At 41.1% G+C, this 24,941-nt stretch overlaps 1 protein-coding gene across 1 annotated transcript in view; it reads left to right on the top strand.

Annotated features, from left to right (window-relative positions):
• The window catches only part of ACVR2A (activin A receptor type 2A), a 47,356-nt gene that overhangs the window by 16,963 nt on the left and 5,452 nt on the right, over window positions 1-24,941 (top strand). The window contains exons 2-4 of the mRNA XM_079310863.1: window positions 13,059-13,266; window positions 15,029-15,138; window positions 16,605-16,759. Coding sequence (XP_079166989.1) covers window positions 13,059-13,266; window positions 15,029-15,138; window positions 16,605-16,759 — 473 coding nt within the window. The remainder of the gene's footprint in view (window positions 1-13,058; window positions 13,267-15,028; window positions 15,139-16,604; window positions 16,760-24,941) is intronic.

Here is a 24,941-nt window from a genome sequence, read left to right on the forward strand (position 1 = left end):
AAGTGCCTTCCAGATTTCAGGTCACTAGATAACATTTTCTTAATTGTTATCTAAATTTAGAAGACAAATGATCTTGTAGTAGCAAGTGCAGTGCTTTTGCCCTAAAGCTTTTGTTTGTGGTGTTGTTTCCTTGTGTCACGTACACAAGGTTCCCTGATTCATCCATGGACTTTGGAATTCTGGTTTCCTCTGGAAGTTCATTGAGAGCTGTCAGAACCTGCCTTGTCTTTAAATAGCCACAGTGTTATTTCTCTTAGGCCATGTGGCTCATTCCATGAGATGAGATAATAAAAATTAAAGTTCATGCAGCTGGACTTGGGATTGAAACTAAATTTTATTTGCTTTTTTAAAAGCACCTGTCTATTTCTAGTTATTCTATCAAATTTACCTCATTAAAATTTTGCAGCCTTTTAAAATTTCCTGCTCTGCCTAAATACTTGTAATTTGTTTTAAGTTAAAAAACCGTGGTGGAATTGATCAGATAAGCAAATTGAACACTGGCCAGAAAATAGATTGCCTTGGTGTGGCTTTATGAGGTGCCCAGTTAAATAACAAAATAAAACCAAGAAAAATGAACTTAACTCATGGTATATGAGTATATATTTCTCCAAGCATTCCAATTTCCACAGGTGTAGGAGTCTCAGAAGGTGTGCAGAGTCTCCCTTTGTTAAACTGCTTTTTGTGGGAGGTTAAAGTTACATTAAAAAATAATAAAAAAAAAAAAAGTGTTGTCAGTAGGCCTAAAGATAGGAAATTCTTTAAATAGCTCAGGCAGATGAACTCCAGCACTCCAGGAACTGCAGAGCTTCAGGAGGATGCTGCTGCCTGTGCAGGAAGAATCAACCAGGTGCTTTTCCATGGAAATGCAGTGAAACCTCCACTGTTGAGTGTGGGATGAGTTACTGGGGCTTTGCTGCTGGAAAATCTCTGCTCTGCAGCTCAGAGTTGGAACAGCAAAGCCAACAGATTGGGGAGGATTTGGGAAAAAAGGAATTCAGGAATCATCTTTTTATCTATCAATTTATGGAGAGACTGAGGAATCTCAGTGTGTGTGGAGCCAGGAGCAGCAGGATGGTCGGTGCAAACAGAGGGGATCTGCAGCTGAAAGGTATCAGCAGAAATCCTAAAATTCCAAATTTTCTCTGAGTCCTGATGCAGGGGAGGCTGCACACTCTGTCTGTTCTGAACTGAGGAATTTATCACCGAGATTTTTGAATAAGACTCATAAATTTTGGATTTGCTGCTGCGTTTCATGAGCTCTCCTGTGGGATGTGGGGCTGCAGGAGAAGCTGAGCCCAGTGCAGAAATTCCCAGTTTTGTTCTTTGCCTCTGTGGCTTTACAATGGTGTCAATTTTCACAGCTGTTGCCTCAGGGTTGTAAGATGATGGATTTTTTTGTGAGTTTGTCTCTGCCAGGCTCTTGTCGAAGGGTAGATTGTATGAAAACCTTGGCAGAAGAGAAAACTTTAATGCAAGACACTTTTAATAAAATGAATGAAATGATTGCTAGTGAGTAAGCAAAATCTTAAGGGACAATGGACTAGAATATAAGAAAAATAAACCAAGGTAAACAAGGAATAAATTGCTTTTGTATCAAAAGATATGTATTATCACATAAATATTCCATATGTAGAGATGCACCATCTCTCCAATTTTTAATTCCTCTCTAAAATGTAGGAGCAAGATAAATTTTTTTATACAAAGAAAATTGAAAAGAAACTGATTATTTATATTCTCAAGTCATTTCCCAAAGCTAAAGAAAACTGTACAGAAAATCTTTCACTTTATTGCTGCCTACTGACTTATGGTCCGAAATGCAGAGGAGCAAAGCAGAACTTAATTCAATATTTTGAGAATTCCCACTCTATACCAGGGTGTAAAATAATTGTTACTGTTCACCAGCCTTCCTTACCAATACTTTATTCCATTCTTTGTCCAGAGAGCTCTCCAAGTGTATTTCAAATTACATCAGCTTATTTCAAAGTGAACAGAACAGCTTTGTAATCAGTGATAAATATCTAATTTAAAGATAATTAAAAATGCTTGTCACATAGAAGCATATGACTTTTAAGTAAAAGTTGTTTCTGCTTGCTTGGGAGGTGATAAGATTGTGGACTAAATGTGATTAATGTTCTTTGCAGATGTTGCTTTATATGCTTAGGCTTTCAAAGTAAAGCAGTCTAGACTGTCTGTCTGCATTCTCCTACTGCTTTGATCTTGATTAAAACTGGTTGTATTACATTTATCATCTTCCTTTCTCCAATGCCAGAAAGTCTCTTAACTGTTTTTTTTTTTTGTATCTGTATTTGTCTGTAGAGAAAGAGATTCAGTATCATCTCTAGCTGCTGGAAAAATCACACATTTGGATACGTTCAGCAAATGGCAAAAATGGGTATTTTGTATCTTGAAAGGCTTTAAAGAGTCCTTTGGGTTATTTCAGATGCAGCAAATGTGATTGCAAATGTTGAACTCGCAGGGAGGGAAGCAGGTGAGCCCTGAGTGGGTTTTTCCCCTGCTGCTGGATGCAGATCTGAGGGAAGGTGGAGGATGCTTTGATCCTGTGCTGCACTCAGCTGGATTTGTGGCAGCTCTGATACAGTGATCTGGAATATCCTCTGCTTTCTGCTCTAGCAAGATTTTTTCTTCCTGATTTCCACCCTCCCTCCTCTGGAGGATGGAGCTGGATTGCTTCAGGCTCTGGAAAAGGGTCAAAAGCTGCCAAGTACCCAAATGAAGCACATTTGATCAGCTCTGTGTGGCAGCAGTTTCTCAGATCTCTGTTTGGGTGTTGAGATGAGCAGCTCCTCATTTGTGTGCACCAAGTACAGCTGAAGGGATTTCTCCAAGATCTGAAATATTCACATTTGCTGTTTATTCCCTTATTTATTCCTCAAGATGGTTTAGGGTTGATTTGAGAAGTTCATGGTTTTTTATGGGGAAATTTGAAATGAAGATAAACCTTTTAATACTGATCAGTAAAACATTTTGGGTAGTTCCATTAAATATTAAAGTTGGATGGGGTTTGTTTTCTATTTCAGTTTTTGTTGGTGCCTCCACTGAGTGCTTTATCCCAGTCTGTTGGTTACAGTTTTGAAAATATTTGTAGCTTCTAGACCACAGTGGTGTCTCAAATCCAAATTTGGGAACAAGGCTCCATGAGCTCATCCAAAACACTAAACGATGGAGAAGTAACCAGACAATAAGTTAAATAATATTTAGCTGTCAAAAACCACTTGGAAATCCATTATAGGAGGCAATGAGTTGTGCATTGCTCTGTATTTGGTCATTATTTAATTTTTTTCCCCTGATCTTTATGAAATGCTAAAACTATTCTGGTTTTGTTGTGACTTAGCAGTGATGTGTGGTTTATTAAAATTTATTTTTCTTTAGTTCTGTAGCAAAAAAATAATATTTTTATGTTACAACAGGGTTATCATTCTGGAGATCTGTAATCTTGTCTGAATGTTGATGCAGCAATGGGGGGAAAATGAATTAAAAAAAAAATATTTGAATGCAAGTCTCAGCCAGCAGATCTGGATTGCTCCTGCTTCAAAAGCATCACCCAGTACAGAACTGAGGGACTGGTTGAACTGGAGTTACTGTTCTAAATATAGATCCTGGTGTGGTTGGGATCTGTGCAGGGCCTCCTGAGAGTCAGTTCCTAACAGAATTCCTGTAAATGATCTGAATATTCCCAATCAGCACCTTGGAAAGTTAACACTGCAGTTTTGGTGCAAGGTTTTTGTAGTAAATGGATTTTTTAGGCTTTTTTGCAAAGTGAAATGAAGCAAAAATGAAAAACAAAAAAAAAAAGAAGCTGATTTGAACACTTGAAGGCAGATTTTTCATTGAAGTACAAGCTATAAACTGAAATAGTTTGGGGTTATTGTGCTGTGTCAGGTGTGGGCTGTAGAATTGGGGTGTTTTACCAAAATTCAAATATCCAGTAGCACTTTTTAGTGTGATTTTGGATACTCTTCCTAACAAACAGTGATGTTCCTGTTGACTTGCAATCCCCCAAGCTTGTGGGAATGGTTCCTAAATGAGATTTAATTTGATTTATTAATTTTTAAATCTTTAGATGCTTAAAACCTTTAAAACATGTCTTAATTTTTCATAGAGATAATTCCAGCATTAACCCTGAGTCTCTAAAAGGTATTTTTGTGCTGTTAAATAAGATGGTGTAGATTGACATCAAATTTGTTGTTACTCATACAGAACCAGAAATAAGAATATTTTGGCCTTTTTTTTCCTAGTTGAATTTTTTTCTTGAATTACTTGATGTTGGTAGGATATATATATATATATATATATATATATATGTATGTGTGTGTGTATTTAAATCCTCCAAATTTGTATTTTAAGGAATTGGAAGATCATTTACAGGTTGCTAGAATTGAACTGCAGTTGTTTCTAATAAGGTATTTCTTTAAGAAAAACACCAAACATGGAAATATAAACCATTTCTAAGTGCTTTAGGCAGGTAAGAGAAATAAACCCTACTGTCCTGGATTATTTTTGTATTGGTTTGATTGCCATGTTAGATCAGGGCTGATTTATTTAAAGCAGCTGTTGCAGGAGTGGCTGCATTTAATGTTTTAATAAATGTGCTGGGTGGCCAATATGTTGCATATTTTTAAAGTCCCTATTACAGAGTTCTGCTCTGAAAAGAATTTTAAAATTATAATTTTAAATTGCTCCCCTCTCCAGTCAGTTGGTGTTAAAGCTCTGATAAGAAATGCAAGAAAAGTTAAGTTTCAGTATGTATTATGCTGACTTTAATAACCTCCTTTTGATCTTGAAATGCTTCTTTTTTTGGATTTGTTCTTTTGGGTGTCCATCCTGCTTTTCTGGATACAATTAGTAATAACATTTTTAAAAAGAGGATGAGTGGATAGCAAAATCAGCTTCATGAGAATCCATAAAAATTAGGAAAAATGAACAGAAAATATTTTTTTATTGAGGTGGATGAGGAAGTTGTTTTGTTGTTCCATTGCTGTTTTCTTCTTCTCAATCTTAAATAAATGATGGTTTTTTTATAGTTTACTGGTCACTTATATCCAAATTTGTTCTCTGTGAAAATAGAGACTAAAATAGTAAAAACAGTGACTTTTAGTGAAATCTGTCAGTTCTCCCTTCCTGAGGGAAAGCTCACTTGGAGTGGCTTTGGAGCATGGAAAGGTGATAATGGGGGTTCAAATGATGAGTATTTCAATTAAGAGTGAAAACATTTACTTAATGAAGACTCCATAAGGCAGCTGGACTCTGGATTTCCCTTAACCCATTGAAAACAAATCCAGGAGAAGAAACTTGAGTAAAAAAAAAATTCTTTGTTCTCTTTTCTTCCCTCAGTGGATCTGCTCCTTGAGGCTGAGCAGATCCTGTCTTTGGAGCTGGGACCTGGCACAGCTGCCTTTGGAGAGGATGTGCTGGCCTCTCAACAGGGCTTCTGTCTGTAAACATGGCTGTTTCAAGCTCTAGAAATGGGATTTTTTTTCACTTAATCTTCAGATTACAGTCTGGCACAGGGAGCAAAATGAGGCAGCCTGAGAGGGGACAAAGAGAAAATCCATTTCAAGTGACAGCCACTTTAGCTGGAGGTAAAGAGGCAGTTCTGCTGGATTCTTAAATATCATCAACACTGATTGCAGAGCATGAAGACACAAATTTTAAAACTCCTTCTGTGTAGACAAGGTTTGGAATTTGATCTCAACAGGACTGGACAGTAGAAATGGAATTAAACAGCAAAGTTTGAGGTTATGTAGATGTTTTGCTCTAGGAAGAGAGTTCAGCAGTCACAAACATATTAGCATTTCTGTGCTGATAGGTATTAACTCAGATGTGTGATGCTGCAGCCTGACATTTATTTTAGGTTTAGTGGCTGAAGGAAGGAATTACTTCCACTCCTTTGTGCCAGTTCAGCTGTTTGAGGCTGCACAGCTCAGTGGGATTTTTGATTGTGCTACAGCTCCAAAATGCTTTTCAGGCTGGCCTCTTGCATCAGAGCAGACACCACGAGCTGCCAGTGTCATCCTGCAGTGATGCAGCTGATCCCAAAATGCTTCTGCAGGACTATTTCCTAGCAAACAAACCCACCCCAAAAATCCTTGGGAATGGCTGAAGTCCTGGCTGGAGTTCTGGCCAAGTGTGTGAGCAGGATGAATTTGGGAAGTCCTGCTGGGATGAGGTGTGGAAATGAAAATACAAAACCTCAGGATCATGGGTTATGTGGGATCAAGACTGAAGCTCAGTGTGATGATTCTCCATAAATAAATTGGAGAATTGGAAGAGGGAGGGGTAAGGAAGGTTTTCCAGCTCAGTGGAGTAGGAACATTTAAAGGTTTGAATTTTTCAGTGCTGGGTTCTGCCTTTTCCCCTGCACTTATCCTGTTTGCCTGCAGCTCCCAGGTAATCCCTCTGTGTGTTTACACAAATTGGGACCTGTCTCTCCTCCTTTTAGCTGCCATCTGGACAAGGGCAGCTGGAGCTTGTCTGGATGTGCACTGACCATCCAGCTCCAGCCCATGAGCTCAGCACTTGGGAATTCTGCTGGGCTGGCTTGAAGGAAAAAGATACATCTGATGCTTTAAAAATTAAAAAAAAAACAAAACCAAAAACCAAACAACAAAACTGGTTGTAAGTATATTTAGGCTGAGGCTTTGGTTGTAACCACAGAAAAAAAAAAAAAGGAGAAGTATAGCAATGGCTAAAGAATTGGGATGTAAATAAGAAGCTTGATCAGCACATGTAGGAGAACTGGGTGGTGTTTTTGCTTGCAATAGCACCGAGTGGGACACGACACCCACAGAGAGATTTGTTGGAGAGCTGAGTTGAAGGCAGAATCACACTGGTCCTGTTGTCTTTTAAATAGTTACATAAGGTCCTGTAAGACAGAAAAAGAAGTGGGGGTTGGATATATCATGTGGAGGAAACATCAAATGTGGAGTTGGATGCTTGCCTCTTAGATGTCTTGACTGTGTTTTTGTTTGACTTGGTGTGTGGTTCTGTTTGCTTTGCAGTCAAACTGTTACATTTGCATTGTGCTTGACTGATTTGGGAGCCAAAAGGTAGAATAATTTCTTGTAATTAACCTGAATTAACTCTTCTGTGCATGTTTTTGAGGGGTCAGGAAGAAGTCTGTGAAGAGGAGGCTCCTTATTTGTCCTTAAAAATGCAGGTGAAATATTGACACTGGTGGTATTGTGTGACACAAACAGTACAGGAGTAGGGTTGGAGAAAATGTCATTTCTTGATCCTCTCTTGCAGCCTAACCAGAGAAGGAAATTTGAAGACAGCTAAATTGACAGCTAAAATGAAGCTTTCCCAATGCTCTTTAATGAAGTGATTAATATGTGCAAATTTCCCATCTCCATGAGGCTGCAGGAATTTCAACCCTCCATTGAAGAAAATTCTAAATGTTTCATATCTTATAATTGGGAACTTCTCAGGAAGTTTTGTAGCTCAGAGAAGAACCTCCACAAACACCAACCCCAAAAAAAAGATAATTTTGATCCAAAATCCATTGGGATTCCCAGCTGGGTGTTACTGTAACTGGGTGTTACTGCAGGATTCCTCTGGCTTTGGGATTCTCAGCCCAGAGGAACAGCTCTGACAGGTATCTGAGATCATTCCAGGGAAACTCCCTGGCAGGTCCCAAAATAGAAATGCTGCTGGTTGCCACCACCAGCATGAGACTCATCCCTGAGAACGATTCATAATTCCTGATCCAGCCTGCATGTCCTTAGGTGGTTTATTTAGGTGCTTAATTGGTGCCTTTAATGCTGAAGGGCCTCTTTTTTTATTTAATAACAGCATTCCAAGACTCCATGTGGAAATGGTGTCACTCCCCTGTGCAATGGGAGAGAATCCCTGGGCAGCTGCTTCCCAGAGCCAGGAGTAGGTGGATAATCAGGATAATCAGGGTGCAGCAGAACCCCAGTTTGTAGGTTTTAATGTCAAAAAATTAATTGAGGTTTCTCCTTATTGTTCTTTGTGTTTGGGGTTTTGCACTGTGGAGAGGAGGAAATCCAAATTGGGAACTGGGTATTTCTAGCATGCCTGTTTGGCCTTATTTTATTTTTTTCCAGCATCTAAATCTTGTAGAATTTAAACTTTTCAGTTTTGAGCCCTGTGTTACCAATATTGGAATATTTTATAGTGCCAGGAAGGAGACATTTGCCCAACAATGACTAAAAGCCACCAGCACCTGAGGAGAATGCAGCCCTAAGGCTGTGCCTCAAATCTAACAATTTCCAGGATCTTTTGAGCTTTTTTTCTCCTCCAAAAATCACCAGGCAGTGTCAGGGAGGTGTTTGTGCTGTGTGCTGCTCACACCTCCCAGTGACAGCAGTGACATGTTTGAACTTGAAAACATCAGCCTGTGTTTTACTGTGTTCCCTTGAAGTCAGGGAGTGTGAAAAATAACACTTAACTCCAAGTCTCTGGAGATTCCCATAGGATGACAATCTTTAGCTCTTAGTGGCATTGGAATTTCTACCTAAAGAACAGAGATGGCCTTTGACACTTTTTCTCCATTTTCTGCCACGTGTTTTTGCTCTGGAAGGATTCTGGAAAAGTTGGGCACCAGAGATCTGGGGGTTTTCCCACTTCCTGAAATTTGGGCTTAAATAAGGTATTTGGAAGTACAAGGCAGAAAATGGAAGTTCTCTACAAAATCCCATTTCAGTATTATTAATTTCTTCTATCAATGGTACAAACTGCTGGGAGGGACTGAAGGAACACATTGGAAAAATAATTCCAGCTTTTTTTTTCCTTCAGCAAGAGCACCATGGATATATAACCAAGATATATCCATAAATGTAAAATAACATCATCAAGTGGTTAGAGCAGCTGATTTATTTTCCATACTGTAAGTCCAGAAGACTCAGAGTAAAAAAAAAAAAAAAGGTGTTTTTTTTGTTAGTGTCCACCAAGCAAAGCAGGGGCTTGCAAGGGTTTTTTTTTTACAATGCAGATATTATTCCTCTCACCTTCCCCCTCTTCACTCTCAGTTCTCTTCCCTGTTTTTAGGTGACATCATCCTCCCTATTTCCACTCTTCTGTAATGCCTTTGGGTTGATCACCCTTCAGTTTTCCAGCACTGGATTCTTCTCTTCTTCTTTTTCAGAAGTGTTATCTCAGCTACAAAATTTCATACTTCCATGGCAGGCTCATCCCTACAAATTTTTCATTTTGAAAAGGTGTGAACTGCAAAAAAATCGAAATATTTTCCAAGTATATGATGAGATATCTTAGCAAATGCACATTTCCTATTGTTCCCCCCATTATAATCCTGGAGAAAAATGCAGCTCTTGCCATACAAAACTACACTAAAGCTTACCAAGTTTACTCCTGCTCAAGGTGCAAACTCTTTTATTTTTAAAGACTATTTTAGAAAAAGAAAGCAGCTTTCTGGAGCATCAGGTTAATCTTTCAATTTGGAATATTCACAGGGCAGGGTGGCAGCAGTGCAGGTGATTTGTTATTTCACTGCCTTGTTTATCTTTTTTTGCAGTTCTTGCCTTGCCTGAGTTAATTGCTGCTCTGTTTGGATTTAATGAATGTACTTTGGCTCAGCTCATCTGAAGTACAGTCCTTGTTTGACCTGGGAGCATTGAGAACAGTGATAATAGGACTAATATTAGTCTAAAATCAACAAAATAAGTTTGGGGACATCGTGGCATGTAAAAGGAGGACAGAATCCTTTCTCTTGGAACTCAGTTTGCTTTATTAGGTTGGAAATAACTTCTTTCTTCTTCCTTTGAGAAACACTCCCCTGGGTGTTATCAGAAAAAATAGAGAATGATAAAATCCTGCTTCCTGCTTGCAGGAACATCAAAGCTGGGCTTTTTCAGTCTATATTTGTAGTCTGTTCTTAGATATATTTGTAGGGCTAGAAAGTGTTTGAGATCACTGTGGAAACAAATAGAATAACACATATGGGCAAGTACTTGAAAAAGGTACCTGTGCAGCAACTGAAGGTTTTTTACCCAAGTTATTTCTATTTATGCTGCATTTTCTGTTCTTTTCTGCTCCTCCAGAACAGTGTGTTACAATTCTGATATTGTGGTGAATGGGCCATTCTATCTAGAAGTTACTCAGTCCCTGTGGTGCTTCTCTGCTCTGCTGCTTTATTCTAATAAACTGCTCCATTTCTTGTATTTCAGTACTTAAAGAGTTCAAATTCATCTTAAATATAACCAAATTTAAGTAACCTTTCTGCTACAGGCAGAGGTATCTGCCAGACTGAACCTCACCCTTTAGTTCTTTTATATATTGTAAGTTTTCTAGGGAATAGCAAAAAAAAAAAAAAAAAAAGTCTCCTTGGCACCATCAAACTAATCTTTGTAGGCTTTTCATCAATTTTCATGACTTCAGCTTAAAAATGTTGTTACATTTCATAAAGCAGTGAGAGATCACAGATTGAGTTCCCTTTGCCCTTTGTGTCTTTACATGGTGTCACCAACTAATCATGCAGCAAAAGCAGGATTTGGGAATGAGGCTAGGACGTGGGAAGTGTTGAAGTCTTCCCTGGAAAAGGAGGGAGATGATCATTATCACATCTCAGACAAAACCATTCCTGCATTGCAGACCATGGGCTTGTGTTGTTCAGTTTTAGTGTAGTGGATAAAGCTGGATTATCAACTCCCAGGAGTTTCTGGCCTTTTTTTTGTCTCTGTAAGAGACAATTCCTTTTCCATCCAGCACTTTTTCCCAGTGATCACTTCCTGAATTCCACATTAGTCCTTAGGAGCTGTGCATTGTTTGCCCCTTTTTATTCTAAAAATTGGTATATTTTTTCATTTTTAAAATATATTCTAATATTTTTTCATTTCTGATTGAAAAATGGCAGCCAGTGCTTCCAGCTCCTCCTGAGGTGAGCTTTTCCAGGCTGCACATGTACTCTCTAATGGAATTGCTCCCAATTCCACTGTTTCCTGTACTGAGAGTGCTTCAGAAGTTCAAATGTTGTTCCCTCAGTGCAGCTTTTGTGGATGGGCAGGAATGTGAGTGGTAGAGCAGCACTGGGATGGAAATACACAGATATCCAGTGAGATCTGGCTTAATGTGCCCAAACTAAACTCTATTCTGGATTTAATTGCTCTCTCAATGTGCTTTCCCCCCAAGTTTTCAGACCTCATGAGCCACCCATAGGACACTGCTGGAGTTTGGCTCATGGCTTCTTTCAGCAGCACCATTTTGCTTTTTAAGATTCAGGAATTGGTTTCTGAGGACCTGGCAGTTGCATGTGCACTCAGAATGGGTACAGGAGTTCCTTTGGAACTGGCTCTACCTAATAAATTCATTTTGTTGTAAATGCCAGCTGCCCTTCTCCCCTGGGAGCTCCATCCCTGTGGAGGGGGTGGCAGAGCTGGTTGGGAGCAGATGGGCTCAGGGCTCTGCCTTCTGTATGTGGTTCCCCTTCTCCTCTTGCTTTTCTCCCACCATGTTCCTGCTTTTCTGCTTTGAAGGATTAATCCAGAATTGTCCAGGTCTGTCCAAGCCTGGGTCAGTCTGGCCAGACCTATTGCAGGTGCCTGTTCAGGTGAGAAGCCCCAGCCAGATCCAAGGTCATTAAACCAACAGAAACTGCTGCCAGTCACTGAGTGGATTAAAAAACAGATGGATAAGAAAACCTGACTATAAAGAAGACAGGAATAAGGAGAATATTTATGCAAAGTTAGTTTTACTGCAGTTCCTGAATTTTATAAAATTCAGCTTGTCTGTGGTCCTTCAAAGCTGAGCTTGGCAGGAGAGAAAAGCAATGGCACGTGTGAGAGAAATCCAGGACTTCTGCTTTATTGCACTGACAGAACCAAATTGTTCAATCTGTTGCCTCATCTGTTTCTTGCCATAGCTGAGAGTTGTAAAGGTCAGGCCATGGCAGCACAAGGAATATAATGGTTCCCAGGCTGCCCCTCACAGCGTTCCCAGCTGGCTCCTGCCCCTCTCCCATTGATCCACCAGCTCCTGCCTATTTTGGGAATGCTTCACAGGCAGAATTTTGGGAAGGAGCAAGGTGGGATGCTCAGGATGGGCTCAGCTCTGGCTCCTGTGCTGCTCTCCCAGAGGTGGGAATAATCCTCATTCTCTGGGGAATCTGCAGGAATGGCTGCTGGGTCAGTATGGGTAAGGGGGGTAGTGAGTGATGCAAATAAATACATAAAAAACTGCTGTGGGGAACCTTTTCTAGTCTGCTCTGCAGTGTAATGTCTAAAAAATACTGAATGTATAGATAAATATAGGCAAAGACCTTTGGCATCCTCTGCTTCTCCAGCTCCTCGAGCTCCCTCTCTGCTTTCCCATGGTTCTAATGCATGTTAAACGGTGGAGCTTCCATGGGGATTAATCTGGGCAGTGTCTGACAAGTGAAAAAACAGAAATCAAAGGCACTTCTTATTCCCTTCCTGTCTTTTGTTAACAGTCTTGCTTCTCAAAGACCCTTCACCTTTGCAGGAGCCAGGCTGGTATTTTATATCCCATTAACTCAGAAGTTCTCTGCACCAGAATCCCAGAAAGGTTTCCTAGATCACTAAATGATCATTAGGTCACTAAATGATATTTAAGGTCTTTTCCAACCCACACCATTCTGGGATTCACTCTTGCCCCTAAACACTTCCTGGCTTTTTGGGAGTTTCTGAGATGAACTCTCTGCTCTTTTGGCCCCTAGAACAAGATAAGAAGCACAAATGCCTTTTGGTGAATTTTCCTGGCTAAATCTCCTGGTTTGGCGAATATTTTAATTAAATCTTCACTGCTCAGCATTCTAAATTTTCTCTGCTATTGCTATTCATGGAGAAGTATTGCCATGACTTGTTCTTCATTTTTGCAAATCTTGCTAAGTTATGCAAGTCACTGTTTGACTTCACAGAAGATCTTTGTTTTCTGTTTCAACACTTGGAATGCTGTTGAACTTTAGGTGTTTTCTCCCTTTATTAAAAAGAGGGGAGACAGAGCCCATCGGTACAAGCAGTAAATGATATTTTTATACAGCCAGCATTTATTCACATACCTAATCCTGCAGAATTCCATTTAACTGTGCTTCCCATCCCTGCCAGGTGCCATCCTGGGCAGATCAGAAACACAGGAGTGCATCTACTACAACGCTAACTGGGAGAAGGATAAAACCAACCGCAGTGGGATCGAGCCCTGCTATGGTGACAAAGACAAAAGGAGACACTGCTTTGCTACCTGGAAGAATATTTCTGGATCCATTGAAATTGTGAAGCAAGGCTGCTGGCTGGATGACATCAATTGTTATGACAGGTGAGTTTTCCTAGGAATTTTTGAAATTGATTTGTCATTGTAAACTCTTTTGCCTCTCCATAATTTCTATGTCATCCCTTCCACAACCACGGCTTGATACAAGTGAGTCTGTGAATAACTATCTTATTTTTAGATGCTTGCTTGTATTTAGGGACCAGATTCCATGTCTGTTTGCAGAATAACATGCTTTACCTTCTTAAAAACACCCAGGTGTTTCATTTCTTCTTTTTTAGTCCATAAATAATAAATCCTGTAGTGCCTTGTTATTGCCAAACAGTGCAAATAAAATCATTGCTACCAGGATGCAAAGTTCTCTCGTTGATTTTTCCAAAGTCTTTAGAGTTGGAAAGTCAGCACTTTGTGTCTGCAATTTACCAGATCATGGAAGTATTTTGGCAGTTTATTAATAAGCTCAATGGCAGCTCTAAGAATGTTATAAATTTCCAGTTATTTTGTTGATAACAGATGGAGCCCACGAGCAGTAACAGCAGGACTAGGGGTTTGTTAGATGCTGACTGAATAAAGGTCGTGACTCTCTTAAGCAATGGTGTTGCAGTTTTTTAAATACTCCACTGGGTTTTATTGGCCCAAAACATTTATTATTTGGGAAGGCAGAGAATTAAGAAATAGATCCTGAGTGGATCATCATTTAAAAGTATTTAGGAATTATTTTAGCAATATTTTACAGCAGTTTTCCTTTGTTTTCTTAAAAGTTGAATTTTTAGAAGAAAGCCTTGCCATCCTTTCTCCCAAATCAAGTTGCCCCCCACCCCAGGATGTTTTTTGCTTTAATGACAGTTTAAAGCTCTGTCCCACAATCTAAAAAAAAAATCCTAAAATCATGAGATTAAATTCTTTCTTGAGCAAAGAAAAGAAATAGGAAGAAGAAATCAACTGCAGGGAAGGAGTTGGAAACTGAGTAACTGTAAGTCCTCATTAAGTAACTTGTGCTAATGACACACAGTGCTGTGTTTGTCCAGAGCAGCCCAAATCTTATCTCTGCAGCATGGGATGGTTTTGCTGCTCTGGGAGCTGTGGGGGTGACTCAAACAGCAGCAGATTCAGGACATCAAAGGGAAAATGTTCCTGGAAGTCACAGGGCAGGGTGACAGCAAGACTGGCTCTAGGGAATAACCCTGAGTTTTGAAGATGAGCCCAAAACCTCCTTGACAATCTTCAGCTGTGTTTAAAATCCTTCAGTGTTTCTTCAGCCTTTTCCAGTTCTGCTGTCAGGTTGGCTCCTGGTTGCTGCTTTTTCTTTCCTGATGGGAATAGTTTCAGCTTATTTGTTAGCAGAAGATTAATAGGAAAGCCATTCCTGCAGTTAATTCAGGGAATGAAATAAGCCCCGTCCCTGAGCATAATGTAGGCAGAGGAGATTGTAGAAATTTTATCATTTCTTTCTACAAGTATAATAAAACTTTAAAATTCTCCTTACTTATCTCCAGTCTTGTTTGATCACTTGCTTGTCCTGTTTAAATCTGGCTTGTGAACTGCTGCTCAATGTCCTGCTGGTGCTTTTCTTTAACTTCATCTTAAAAATGACAAAAGTATGTTTCTGTTTTAATAAAATTTCCTTGCAATATAAAATATCAAAATGTAATTTATTTCATAATGTTTAGCTATTATTTTGAATCACGCATTACACAATTGACTGAACAAAGTTCACTTTGGAGATTTAAAAGATGGGCACATCTTTCTTTTGGAACAAAGACCACCCCCAGCTGGAGATAAATAAACTTTTTGCTCTTGTCTCCTGCAGGAATGATTGCATAGAGAAGAAGGACAGCCCTGAGGTGTTTTTCTGTTGCTGTGAGGGCAACATGTGCAACGAGCGCTTCTTCTACTTCCCAGAGATGGAGGTCACGCAGCGTGAGTTCCTCCTGACAGGGATCTCCCACCTGCTGCTTGCTCAGGACATCAGCATTTCCCAAAAGTCCTGCCCTGCCTCTCCTGCCAGAGCTCTGAGCATCCCCAAAATCTTCAGAATTTTATGATCCAAACCCTTGGAATTCTGGCCGTGAAAACCTGGCGATTGCAAGCTTTGCACTATCAGAGTTTCAGCCTGAAAATTCTGGGAATTTTGGGAATTTCAGCCCCAAAATCGTGGGAATTTTAAGATCCAAACCTTGGGAATTCCTGCCCCAAAATCCCAGGAATTCTGGCTCCAAAAACCTGGAAATTTTGGCCTCAAAATTCTGGAATACTCAGCCCTGATCCCTGCAATGCAAATTTGTTTATTCCACATAGGTGCTTTCCTGTAAAATCAATAAAATGTACTTCAGCTCTTTCCAAGGGTGTGAAGGAAGGATAATCTAAAACAATTGCCTGGTTTAAGATACAGAAGTCACTGTCAAATCTTAATTATATGGTTAAACTCCTGTAAGGTTGTAAATTGTTGGGCTAAAAGGCTTCTCATCCCTGTATCCCTGTGCCAGTCTGAGAATGCTCCTTTTCTTTAAAAAATCCTTTTTATCCACCTGGACCTTTTGAATTTCTCTATAAGTGGACACAGTAACCTCTAAAAAGGGGGAAAAATTTTCCTCCCAGATCACAGGATCCTTGTGGGTTCTTCCATCTCAGCTTATTGGCCAGACTTAACAAATAATTATTTTTAAAAAACACCACCTAAAAGGTGATTTGATTTTTCTTGCCTATCTTCTTTCAGTCAGGAATCTGCTGGGAAACCAAATGATGTTAATAACTGAGCTGAAAACAGCAAATGTCTCATGCACCAAATAGCCAGAGGAGGTTGTTTATGAAATGAAAGAACATTTTCTGAGAGATTAAAATAGCCTTTGTTGACCCAGGAGATATTGTTGTCATTTTTGTCAGTGATGCTGCTAAGGCAATAATTGACATTCTCCTGAGCCCTCTCTTGCCCCAGGGGGCTGTGGCTGCCTTGGGAGCAGCTCCTGCCTCTGCAGAGCCTTTTTTAGGGTCATGTGGAAGTGGCTTCACCTGGAGAACTCCTCCTTCCAGCCCAGCACAGAAGTGCTGCAGGTTGTGCTAAATCTCTGTATTGATTGGTTTTCATTCATTGGGTGAGCAATTCTTGCAATGCCCTGGGAATACAAACACCCCTTGGCCCCTGTAGGCTGCTGGGGGTTAAAGGCCCAGAATTCCACCGTGCTGAAGTGTGAATCTGGGATGTGAGCTATTCCCATTGCTTTCCAAAGTGCTGCCTTTTAACCAGGTGTTAGTTTGTGCTGGCTAATCAGGCACTGGCAGCCTGCTGTGATGATGGCAGGAGCTGTTAGAAAATCAGGCTGCTGCACATTTCAAACACTGCCTGCTTTTGTTCCTTAAAAGCTGTGTCCTTTTCTTTCTGCCTTCAGCAACTTCCAATCCTGTTACACCGAAGCCACCTCTGTTCAACACCTTGCTCTACTCCCTGGTGCCTATCATGGGGATTGCAGTGATTGTGTTCTTCTCCTTCTGGATGTACAGACACCACAAGCTGGCCTATCCTCCCGTGCTTGTTCCCACCCAGGTGAGTCCCTGCTGCAGCATTTGGGGTTTTTTAAGGGCCAAACCACTCCTGAGGGGGATCTGTCTCATGGCTGGTCTCTGTTGCCCTCCTGATTTCAAGGTCCTAATGCTTGCTTTCCCCTAAAGCAGAGAATTAAGCTTTACTTAAACAGCCTTGTTAATTATTCTTTGATGAATATATCAGCAACTACTTCATGTTTTTATGCATCTGTTTGTTTGGGAGGAGAAAAACTGAACACAGAGGGCAAAGACACAGTGAAGGGGTGCTGAGGGCTGAGCTGTAATGCTTAGCTGGAAACAAAAAGAAAGTTGCCAATTCATCTTGGCCCTTTGAGGTTTCAGAAAATAACAGCTAAGAGAGGATGAGCTGTTTTTAAGGAAGCCTGGAACTGGGATACAGCTGCAGTTATGGGGAATGTTAAGAAAATCTTCAAGCTCAAGTCCAGGGCATAGCTCAGCTCATGGATTGTGATTCTTGTCATCTTTTTCCTTGTGTATTTTCTGTTTTGTCTTGGAACGTTTCAGTTTTAGGGGTGTTTGTGATTTATTTCCAAAGGGTGAGGTTGTGGGCTCCACACTTGAGATGTGCATCCAAACAAACCTCCTGGGGCTCTTGTGTGTGGGATTCCTGCTGTTGGGAGGTTCCAGCTGATCCTGGAGCTGGAATTGGTGCTAATTCCTCTTCCTTCAGTTAGTTAATCCAGCTTTTCTGGAAAGAGCTAAAACAGGAAATTCTAGAGACCAAAGCAGCAAAGATGAAGAAAATGTGGTTGTGGAAATGAAGAGAGAAATGATTTGGATTTTTTGCAGTAGGAATTAACTTGAGCTTCTAACTCAGTGCAGTGACCACAGCACATGACCTGTCCTACAGTGATGCTATTTGTGATGAACATGAAAACTCTAGTTATTTTGGGTAGGATTGCCAAGGACTGATCTCTGTGCTCTGTGCTCCAGCTCCTGGGATATTTCCAGTGCTGCTGCTTGACTCAGGGGTGCTGCAGGAAGCAGGATTGCCTGGGGTTGATAACTCCAGTGTTTTGGTTTCAGTTTTGCAGTAATAGATAAGAGGAATTTGGGGAGAGGCAGTGGCCATATGTTGTTGCCAAATGAAAAGAACATAATTTAGAGGAAAAAAGTCTGTTTGCTGTCCTTGCAGAGAGGATTGCAGCTCCTCAGACTCCCTGCAATCTGTCAGCATAATTAGTTCATCCAGCTCCCATTTTATGCATTTGGGACTTTACATCAACCCAGTGGTCTTTGCTGGGAGATCAAATTCATAACTGCTAATTGTGGGGATAATTCCAGCCTGGGATTGTCTTCCTAAAGAAATTAAGTCATGGGTAAAGCCACAGAAAAGCAAGTGAATGTTAAATACATGTGGAGTATCAAGAGCTTGAATTCTGATTCTCCCTCTTTTGCTGCAGTCTCTTCCTTGCATGGGCTGTGTTTGGGGCAGGATGGGTAACTAAGTTTTTAATAAATAGGATAATCAGCTGTTGTGTTCATGCTCAGATTGTATCTTTGGGATAAATGTACCTTGCTGCTTGTGGGGCAACAACATTTTCCTATCTTGTGGTGAACAGACATTAAGGCTCATGTGGAAAGTCAGGAAAAGCCACTTCTGCCTGAAAAACTACCCAGAATTATTATGTAAATCCAATGTATAAACACTCTCCCTTATGCAGCAGAGCAGTGGTTCCCACTTGAAATTTGATTACAGCTGGTTGGAACAGGAGACAGGGGAAGCAGGAAGGGAGGGAAAGTATTGGGAACTTTATAACAACAAATAAACTCTGAAATATCTGTGCAATTAATCTGTTAATAGTATATTTAATAATTGGGCCATGAGTGGAGTTTGTAGGCAAATGGATTTGGTTTAAATCTTTGTGTAGCAGTGGTGGAATGGACAGCAGGAAAACCAGGAATTGCTCCATGTGAGATCCAGATAAAGGATCTCCCTTTTTCCTTGGTTTATTCCCAATGGGAATACAGAGCTGCTGCCCTGGGGCCAAACTTCAGGAAAAAAAAGAAAAGATGGATGAGGAATAAGCAATGAAAAATGAGAAATTGTGATAAGTAAAAGATTAGAGAGCAAAGGGGAAAGAAATAGTCTGCAATATTTTAAAAGGAAAAAAGCAAGAAATACATAGTAAGAAATGTTTGAACCTGTAACAAGACACAAAGGACAATTAATCTTGGCTTGTTTGTGCTGTGCCTCACTGCTGTGTGGGGAACTATCCAGTGAAAGCTGTCAAATTCCATCAAATCTGTCAATTCTGTGCTCTCCAATGAGTTATTAACAAACCCATGTTTGCTGAATGCATCTGTGTGTATGGAAAACACTTAAGAACTGTTCTGTCTCCTTATTTCTATTTGATTTAGCAAACATAAATTCACCATCTGATAAAATTCATCAAAAAAATCATATTGGTATTTTAAATATTTGCATGTGAATCAGGTGTTCACATTTTCCCCCATTTTGGTCTTCCAAAAGCCACATATTTTTTTTTGTTGTTGTTACAGATATTTTAATAGAAACATTTCAACACTGGGAAAACACAAGGGAGAGGTGGTTTTTTTCAAGGATTGAATCCAAACCTGGGAAGATTAATGGCTACTTGAAAAACACACCCAGGGAGAAGCCAGGTGCTTATAGGAAATGGGAAAGGAGATTGGAAAGTTACTGCAAATCAGAACCCTTGAATGTGCAGGGAGTGGTGAGGAGCTTGAAATTCAAGCTCTTTTTTTTTTTCCCCTTATAGAATCCAAGTTAAAATCTGTAACAGAGGGGAAAATTTGTGTGAAAACACCCAAAGTGCAGCTTTTACAGATCAGAAAATGGTTGTGGGTAGCCCAAATTTTGGGAAAACCCCACAGTGCTTAGGTTTTTATTGGTCTAATTGGTTACAAATATTCTAACAGAGCCATTGGGGTTGGTTTTCAGGCAGCATAAACAGCAGTGAGTGTGTTTATGTACATTTGTGTGGGTGACAGGGTTTTTGAGGGGGGGTTAACTGCTCCCAGTTTTTATTTATCAGAGTTAATTCCTGACAAAAATCTCAGATTTGCATTTCTTTTGTAGCCTGGTACCCTTAAACTGCTGCCTCTTGGATTTCTGCTGGGAGCCTGAGGTGATGCTCTGTGGGCTGAAGGGGAGGACATTGGTTTATAATCCAGAGGTGTTAATGAGCATAAATACATCTTTGTAAAGTTGGTGTGTGGAATTTATCAGTGTTTGGGAGAAGCTGATCCCTCCAGGGAGGAGTGAGAGGTTTGGGAGAGGGCTCATTTCTCAGAGTTTCATTTTTGCAGTTCCTCATTATGGTCAGAGCACAAAGGTTGAATTCATACATATTTCTGCTTATTGCTGAGGAATTTCCATAGTTCTCTGGAGCTGGAGAACTTTAACAATGAATATTCCTGAGGGAAAAAAAGACTTTCAGCCTCTTGGTCTGGACTTTGCTCTGCTCTGGAGCTGCCTTGCCAATGGAGGAGGAGATTCTGGTGGATCCCAATGCTTCTGTTACAGGTTTATAGCTCCATTCTCCCAATGAATCCTCCTGGATTAATTATTGATATTAATCTGGTATTAATTATTTGGAGAAAGGGAATTGTGTGGAGGCAGAGGGGAGAAGGGAATGGCAGCTGAAGGCAGAGCCTTGAATTCCCTCTCTTCCAACATCCATCCCATCCAGGTGTAAAGGACAAAGGAGATGGCTCAGGTGAAAGTCACAGAATCTTGGAATAGTTTGGGTTGGACAGAAACTCAAAACTCATCCCAGCCATGGCAGGGACACGTTCCACTGTTCCAGGCTGGCTGCTCCAGCCTGGCCTTGAGCACTCCCAGGGATCAGGGCAGCCCCAGCTGCTCTGGGAATGCTGTGCAGTGCTCCCAGTGCAAAGTGCAGGAGGAGGAGCAGCTTTATCCATGACCATCCTGGGTTTTGTTCCATGGTCTGTGAACTCCTCCTGGGCTGTTTGGAGGAATGTTTAGTGTGTGATTTCTCTGTGGCAGCAGCTGCTGGGTGCAGTGTTTGAGCTGCCCCTCTCTTTGTGGAGGTATTGATCAGGGTGGGAGCTGGAGCCCAGATCCACAGGGCTGTTCATTGATCATGGCCCATTCCAGCCAGGCCACTGGGACTGGGACTGGGACTGGGACTGGGATTGGGACTGGGACTGGGATTGGGATTGGAACTGGGATTGGGATTGGGATTGGGACTGGAATTGGAATTGGGACTGGAATTGGGATTGGAATTTGGACTGGGATTGGAGCTGGAACTGGAATTGGAATTGGGACTGGAATTGGGTTTGGAATTGGAACTGGAATTGGAATTGGGACTGGAATTGGGATTGGAATTTGGACTGGGATTGGAGCTGGAACTGGAATTGGGATTCCGCTGGTGCGGCGCTGCCCCCTGGCGGGCAGCGGGAGCACTGCAGGGAATTTCGCCTTTGGAAGTTCCCTGTGTTTGTGCTCTGCTTGTAGCAACAGGGCTCTGTACACCTGCAATGGGCGTTTCTCGATGTCAGCATAAAATAACTCAGTTAATTTTCTATATCATAATCCTGTTTTCCCCATTTTCCTTTACTAACAATGCTGGATTTCTTTGCTGTTTTAAATGATGTGTTTCTGGTACAGGAAAGTTGTGCTGTCCCTGTGAATATTCCTGTCATTAACTCACAAATAATTGACTTTGTCTCCTCTAAGCTGTTTTTACATCCCATTCCTGGTGTAAATAGTAATTTCTCTTGCCTGTGTTTTTTCCCTCTCTGCAAGCACGCCTTTCACATAATGATTGAGGTAAGAGGATGTTTGTTCCTGGCTCTGGGGCTTGCTGGGGATGTGGGAGACATTGTTTGCTCTGAGTTGTGATTTCTCAGGATTTTGGATGAGCATTTTGTCACTGTGGTTTAAAAATGCAGCTTTAACCTGTGGTTCATGGCTGTCCTGGAATTCCCTGGAGTTCCTGAGAGGGGTGGGGTCAGGATGTGCAGTTTGGGATTGATCTGGAGCACAGGGACACAGCCAAGGGGGATCCATCACCCCAGGGGAGGCAAAGGGGGTCCCACCCCCTGTGCCCTGCCCTGGGGTCTCCATTCTCATCTCCCACCTGGGAAAATTCCAGTGCAGCTGTGGGGTCTCCTGTGTGCTGCAGGAACTCACAAAAATGGATCATCTAGAGAAAAAAAAATACTCCCTCACCCATCAGTCTCTTCATTTTTCCCACTGACCAGGATTTATTTTTATTTGTATTCAACTCCAGGTCATTGTCACCTTTTAATTCACAAATAGGGTCATTCCTGCTCAGCTTTTCAATGGAATATTGAAAACAGGAAGATTTGAGATGTAATAAAAATGCTCAATTTTTGTTCTGTTTTCATCATTAAAGTTCTCTAATTAATACCTGAAATGCTTGGAAATGCAGTTCAGAAGAAAATCCAATGGTTTAAATGTATTAAAATTTTAAATATTTAAATATTTTCCTGACTGTGCCAACATAAAGAGTTCCCAGAGTTCCTTGGATCTCTGTTCCATGTTTGGCTTCCTTATCCCAGGCAGGGATGCAGGGTCCTGCCTCTAAGGAGCTGCTTTTAATAGATTTGAGTTCCACAATTGCAGAGCTGCTCTCTGATCTCAAGCCCCATTTTTGAGGACACTTAAGGAACCCCATTCCTGGAAGTCTCCCTTCCTTAAGGAATATTTTCCTGATATAATTCAGACTGAGGAAAAGGGAATTGGATTTTTGGACAGCTGGGAAATCTGGGAGCCCAGTTTATCCCCCTGCCATCCCTGCTGGCATTCTGGCCTCAGCAGCACAGAGATCAGTCCCAAAATCACCAGGAATAACAGAGTCTCTGGAACTTTAAACAATTTTTCTTGGAGCAGAGCAAGTTGGAAATGTTTCCATGTAAAAATCATCCCTGGAGCTGCAGAGTTTGGAGTCAGATTTTAACCAATGTGAAAGGAATAGAAAAAATCAGGGAGAGAAAAAAAAAAAAAAAAAAAAAAAGGAAAACTTTTCTTTCCAGTTGTGTTAACAGCAGGAATTCTGCTGGAAAGGCCCTGGCAGGTGCTGGGAATGTGGTGGGGAGAGCCAGGGATTTCTAGGAAATAGGGAATTTAGTTTAATGGGGAATTAGGAAAGCACCAGGTTTCACTTCCAGCTCTTGGCAGAGATGCTGGAACTGGGTTCAGCAAATCTTGGAGGTTTTTGATTTTCCTGGTGGTTGGGGAAGAATTCAGGCACCAAGTGCTTCCAAATCCCAGCAGTTTATGGAGGAGGGTGTGGGAAAGAAGGGGAATCCAACCACCAGAGCAAAGGGGGATTTGGGTTATTTCCCACAAATTTCTCTGCTTCAGACCAGGCAGGAGGTTCTGAACTTGAACAGTTCATTAAATCAGGGTTGGCTTTGGGGGATAAATTTGAGCATCTTGTTCCCACTTCCTCTTCTAAGAACAACAAAGTGGATTTACAAATATTTATTTGGTACACTTTGTGTTTTACAAATTGAGGGCACTGCTTTCCCTGGTGCCTGGAATATTCCAAGAGGGCTCTGGCATGGAATGAAAGGCACCAAGGGAGGGAAATCTTTGCTCTCAGTTTTGGATTTCTGTGCTGCAAATGTTGATGTCACAACTTCAAGTGCCTGTCACTGTCACATTGACAAAAGGATTTCCTCCTTTTTGGGGACAGTGTTGCAGTGTGCCTCTAATTTGAATTTCAAATGCTATTTATTCTTCTTCTAGTCATTAATTTGTGCAATGAGGTTACTCTGCTCTGAATCTTTCTCTGAAACTTGTTCTTTTTAATTTATTTGTTGTTGGATAAGAAAGCAGAGAGTAGGTGTTTATTCCTGCACTGAAACTACTCAGGACTTGTATTGTCAGCACTTGTCTGCATTCTCCCCATAGTAAAGGGCTCCTAACCCCACAGTTTGTCCCAAAATGTGTCTTTAAGCTGCACAGGATTTTATGGTTTAGATGGAAATAATGTGTAATTCTATTGAAGAAGCAACACCTTTGGTAGTTTTCATTCTCTTGAAAATCTTTACAGGGGCTCTTTGGGGAAAATAGAGAAAAAAAGGGGTGTTTTGGAGGGTTTTTTTTAAGCTTTGGGGTTTGTTGTAGGGGTTTTAATAGAGGGACAAGCTAATCCCACCTGGAGGGAAAGGGCCAGCCCAGAAGGAAGCAGAGCTTTGGCAATAAAATTGAGAATCTGCTTGTTCTGTTCAGAGGATGTGATACAGCAAAATAGAAAATGCAGGGTGTGCAATAAACTGCTGCTCCCCTTTGCCAGGAAGGGAAATGGTCCCAGGCTGCAGTGTGGGGTTGGGGATATGGAAATGGGGTTATGGCTCCTGCCCTGTGAGAGCCCATCTCACCTCCTGCAGGACAGGACCAGGTCACCTCTGCAGATTTCAGGATCTCACTGGCAAAGCTGGGAGCAGGGCAGGGGGAGCTGATCCCCAGGATCTGCAGGGCTCAGGGCTCCCACACTTCAGATAAACACAGAAACCTTCAGAGCATCCAAGGGGCTGACTGCAGTTCCAGCTCTTAAAAGTGTAACAAGTAAAGCTTGATTATCTTTGTTCCTTAATTTCTGCTGTGCTTTCCCACCTGGTTACAATATTCCTTAATTTTTGCTGAGCTTCCTTCCCACCTGATTAGACTAATCCTTCATTTCTGCTGTGCTTTCCCACCTGGTCACATTATTCCTTAATTTTTGCTATGTTTTCCCACCGATTCAATTATTTCTTAATTTCTGCTGTGTTTTCCCACCTGTTTACATTGTTCCTTCATTTCTGCCTTACATTCCCATCTGATCATGTTATTCCTTAATTTCTGCTGTGCTTTCCCACCTAGTCAAATTACTTCTTAATTTCTGCTGTGCTTTTTCTCTTGATCATGTTATTCCCTAATTTCTGCTGTGCTTTTTCTCCTGATCATGTTATTCCCTAATTCCTGCTGTGCTTTCTTTCCTGATCCTGTTATTCCTTCACTTCTGCTGTGCTTTCCCAGCTGGTCACATCCTGCCTTGGTCCCTGCTGTGCTTTCCCAGCTGCTTATCCAGGTGTTTCCCATCCCTGTGATGCTCCCAGTGGCTCATCCCTTCTAGCACATCTCACCATTTCCCATCCTGTGAAGGGATTTGTGCCTGGATGTTTGGGAATTGCTGCTGTGG

This window comes from Erithacus rubecula, assembly GCF_903797595.1.
Source record: "Erithacus rubecula genome assembly, chromosome: 8".
In the NCBI taxonomy this organism is placed as follows: Eukaryota; Metazoa; Chordata; class Aves; order Passeriformes; family Muscicapidae; genus Erithacus; species Erithacus rubecula.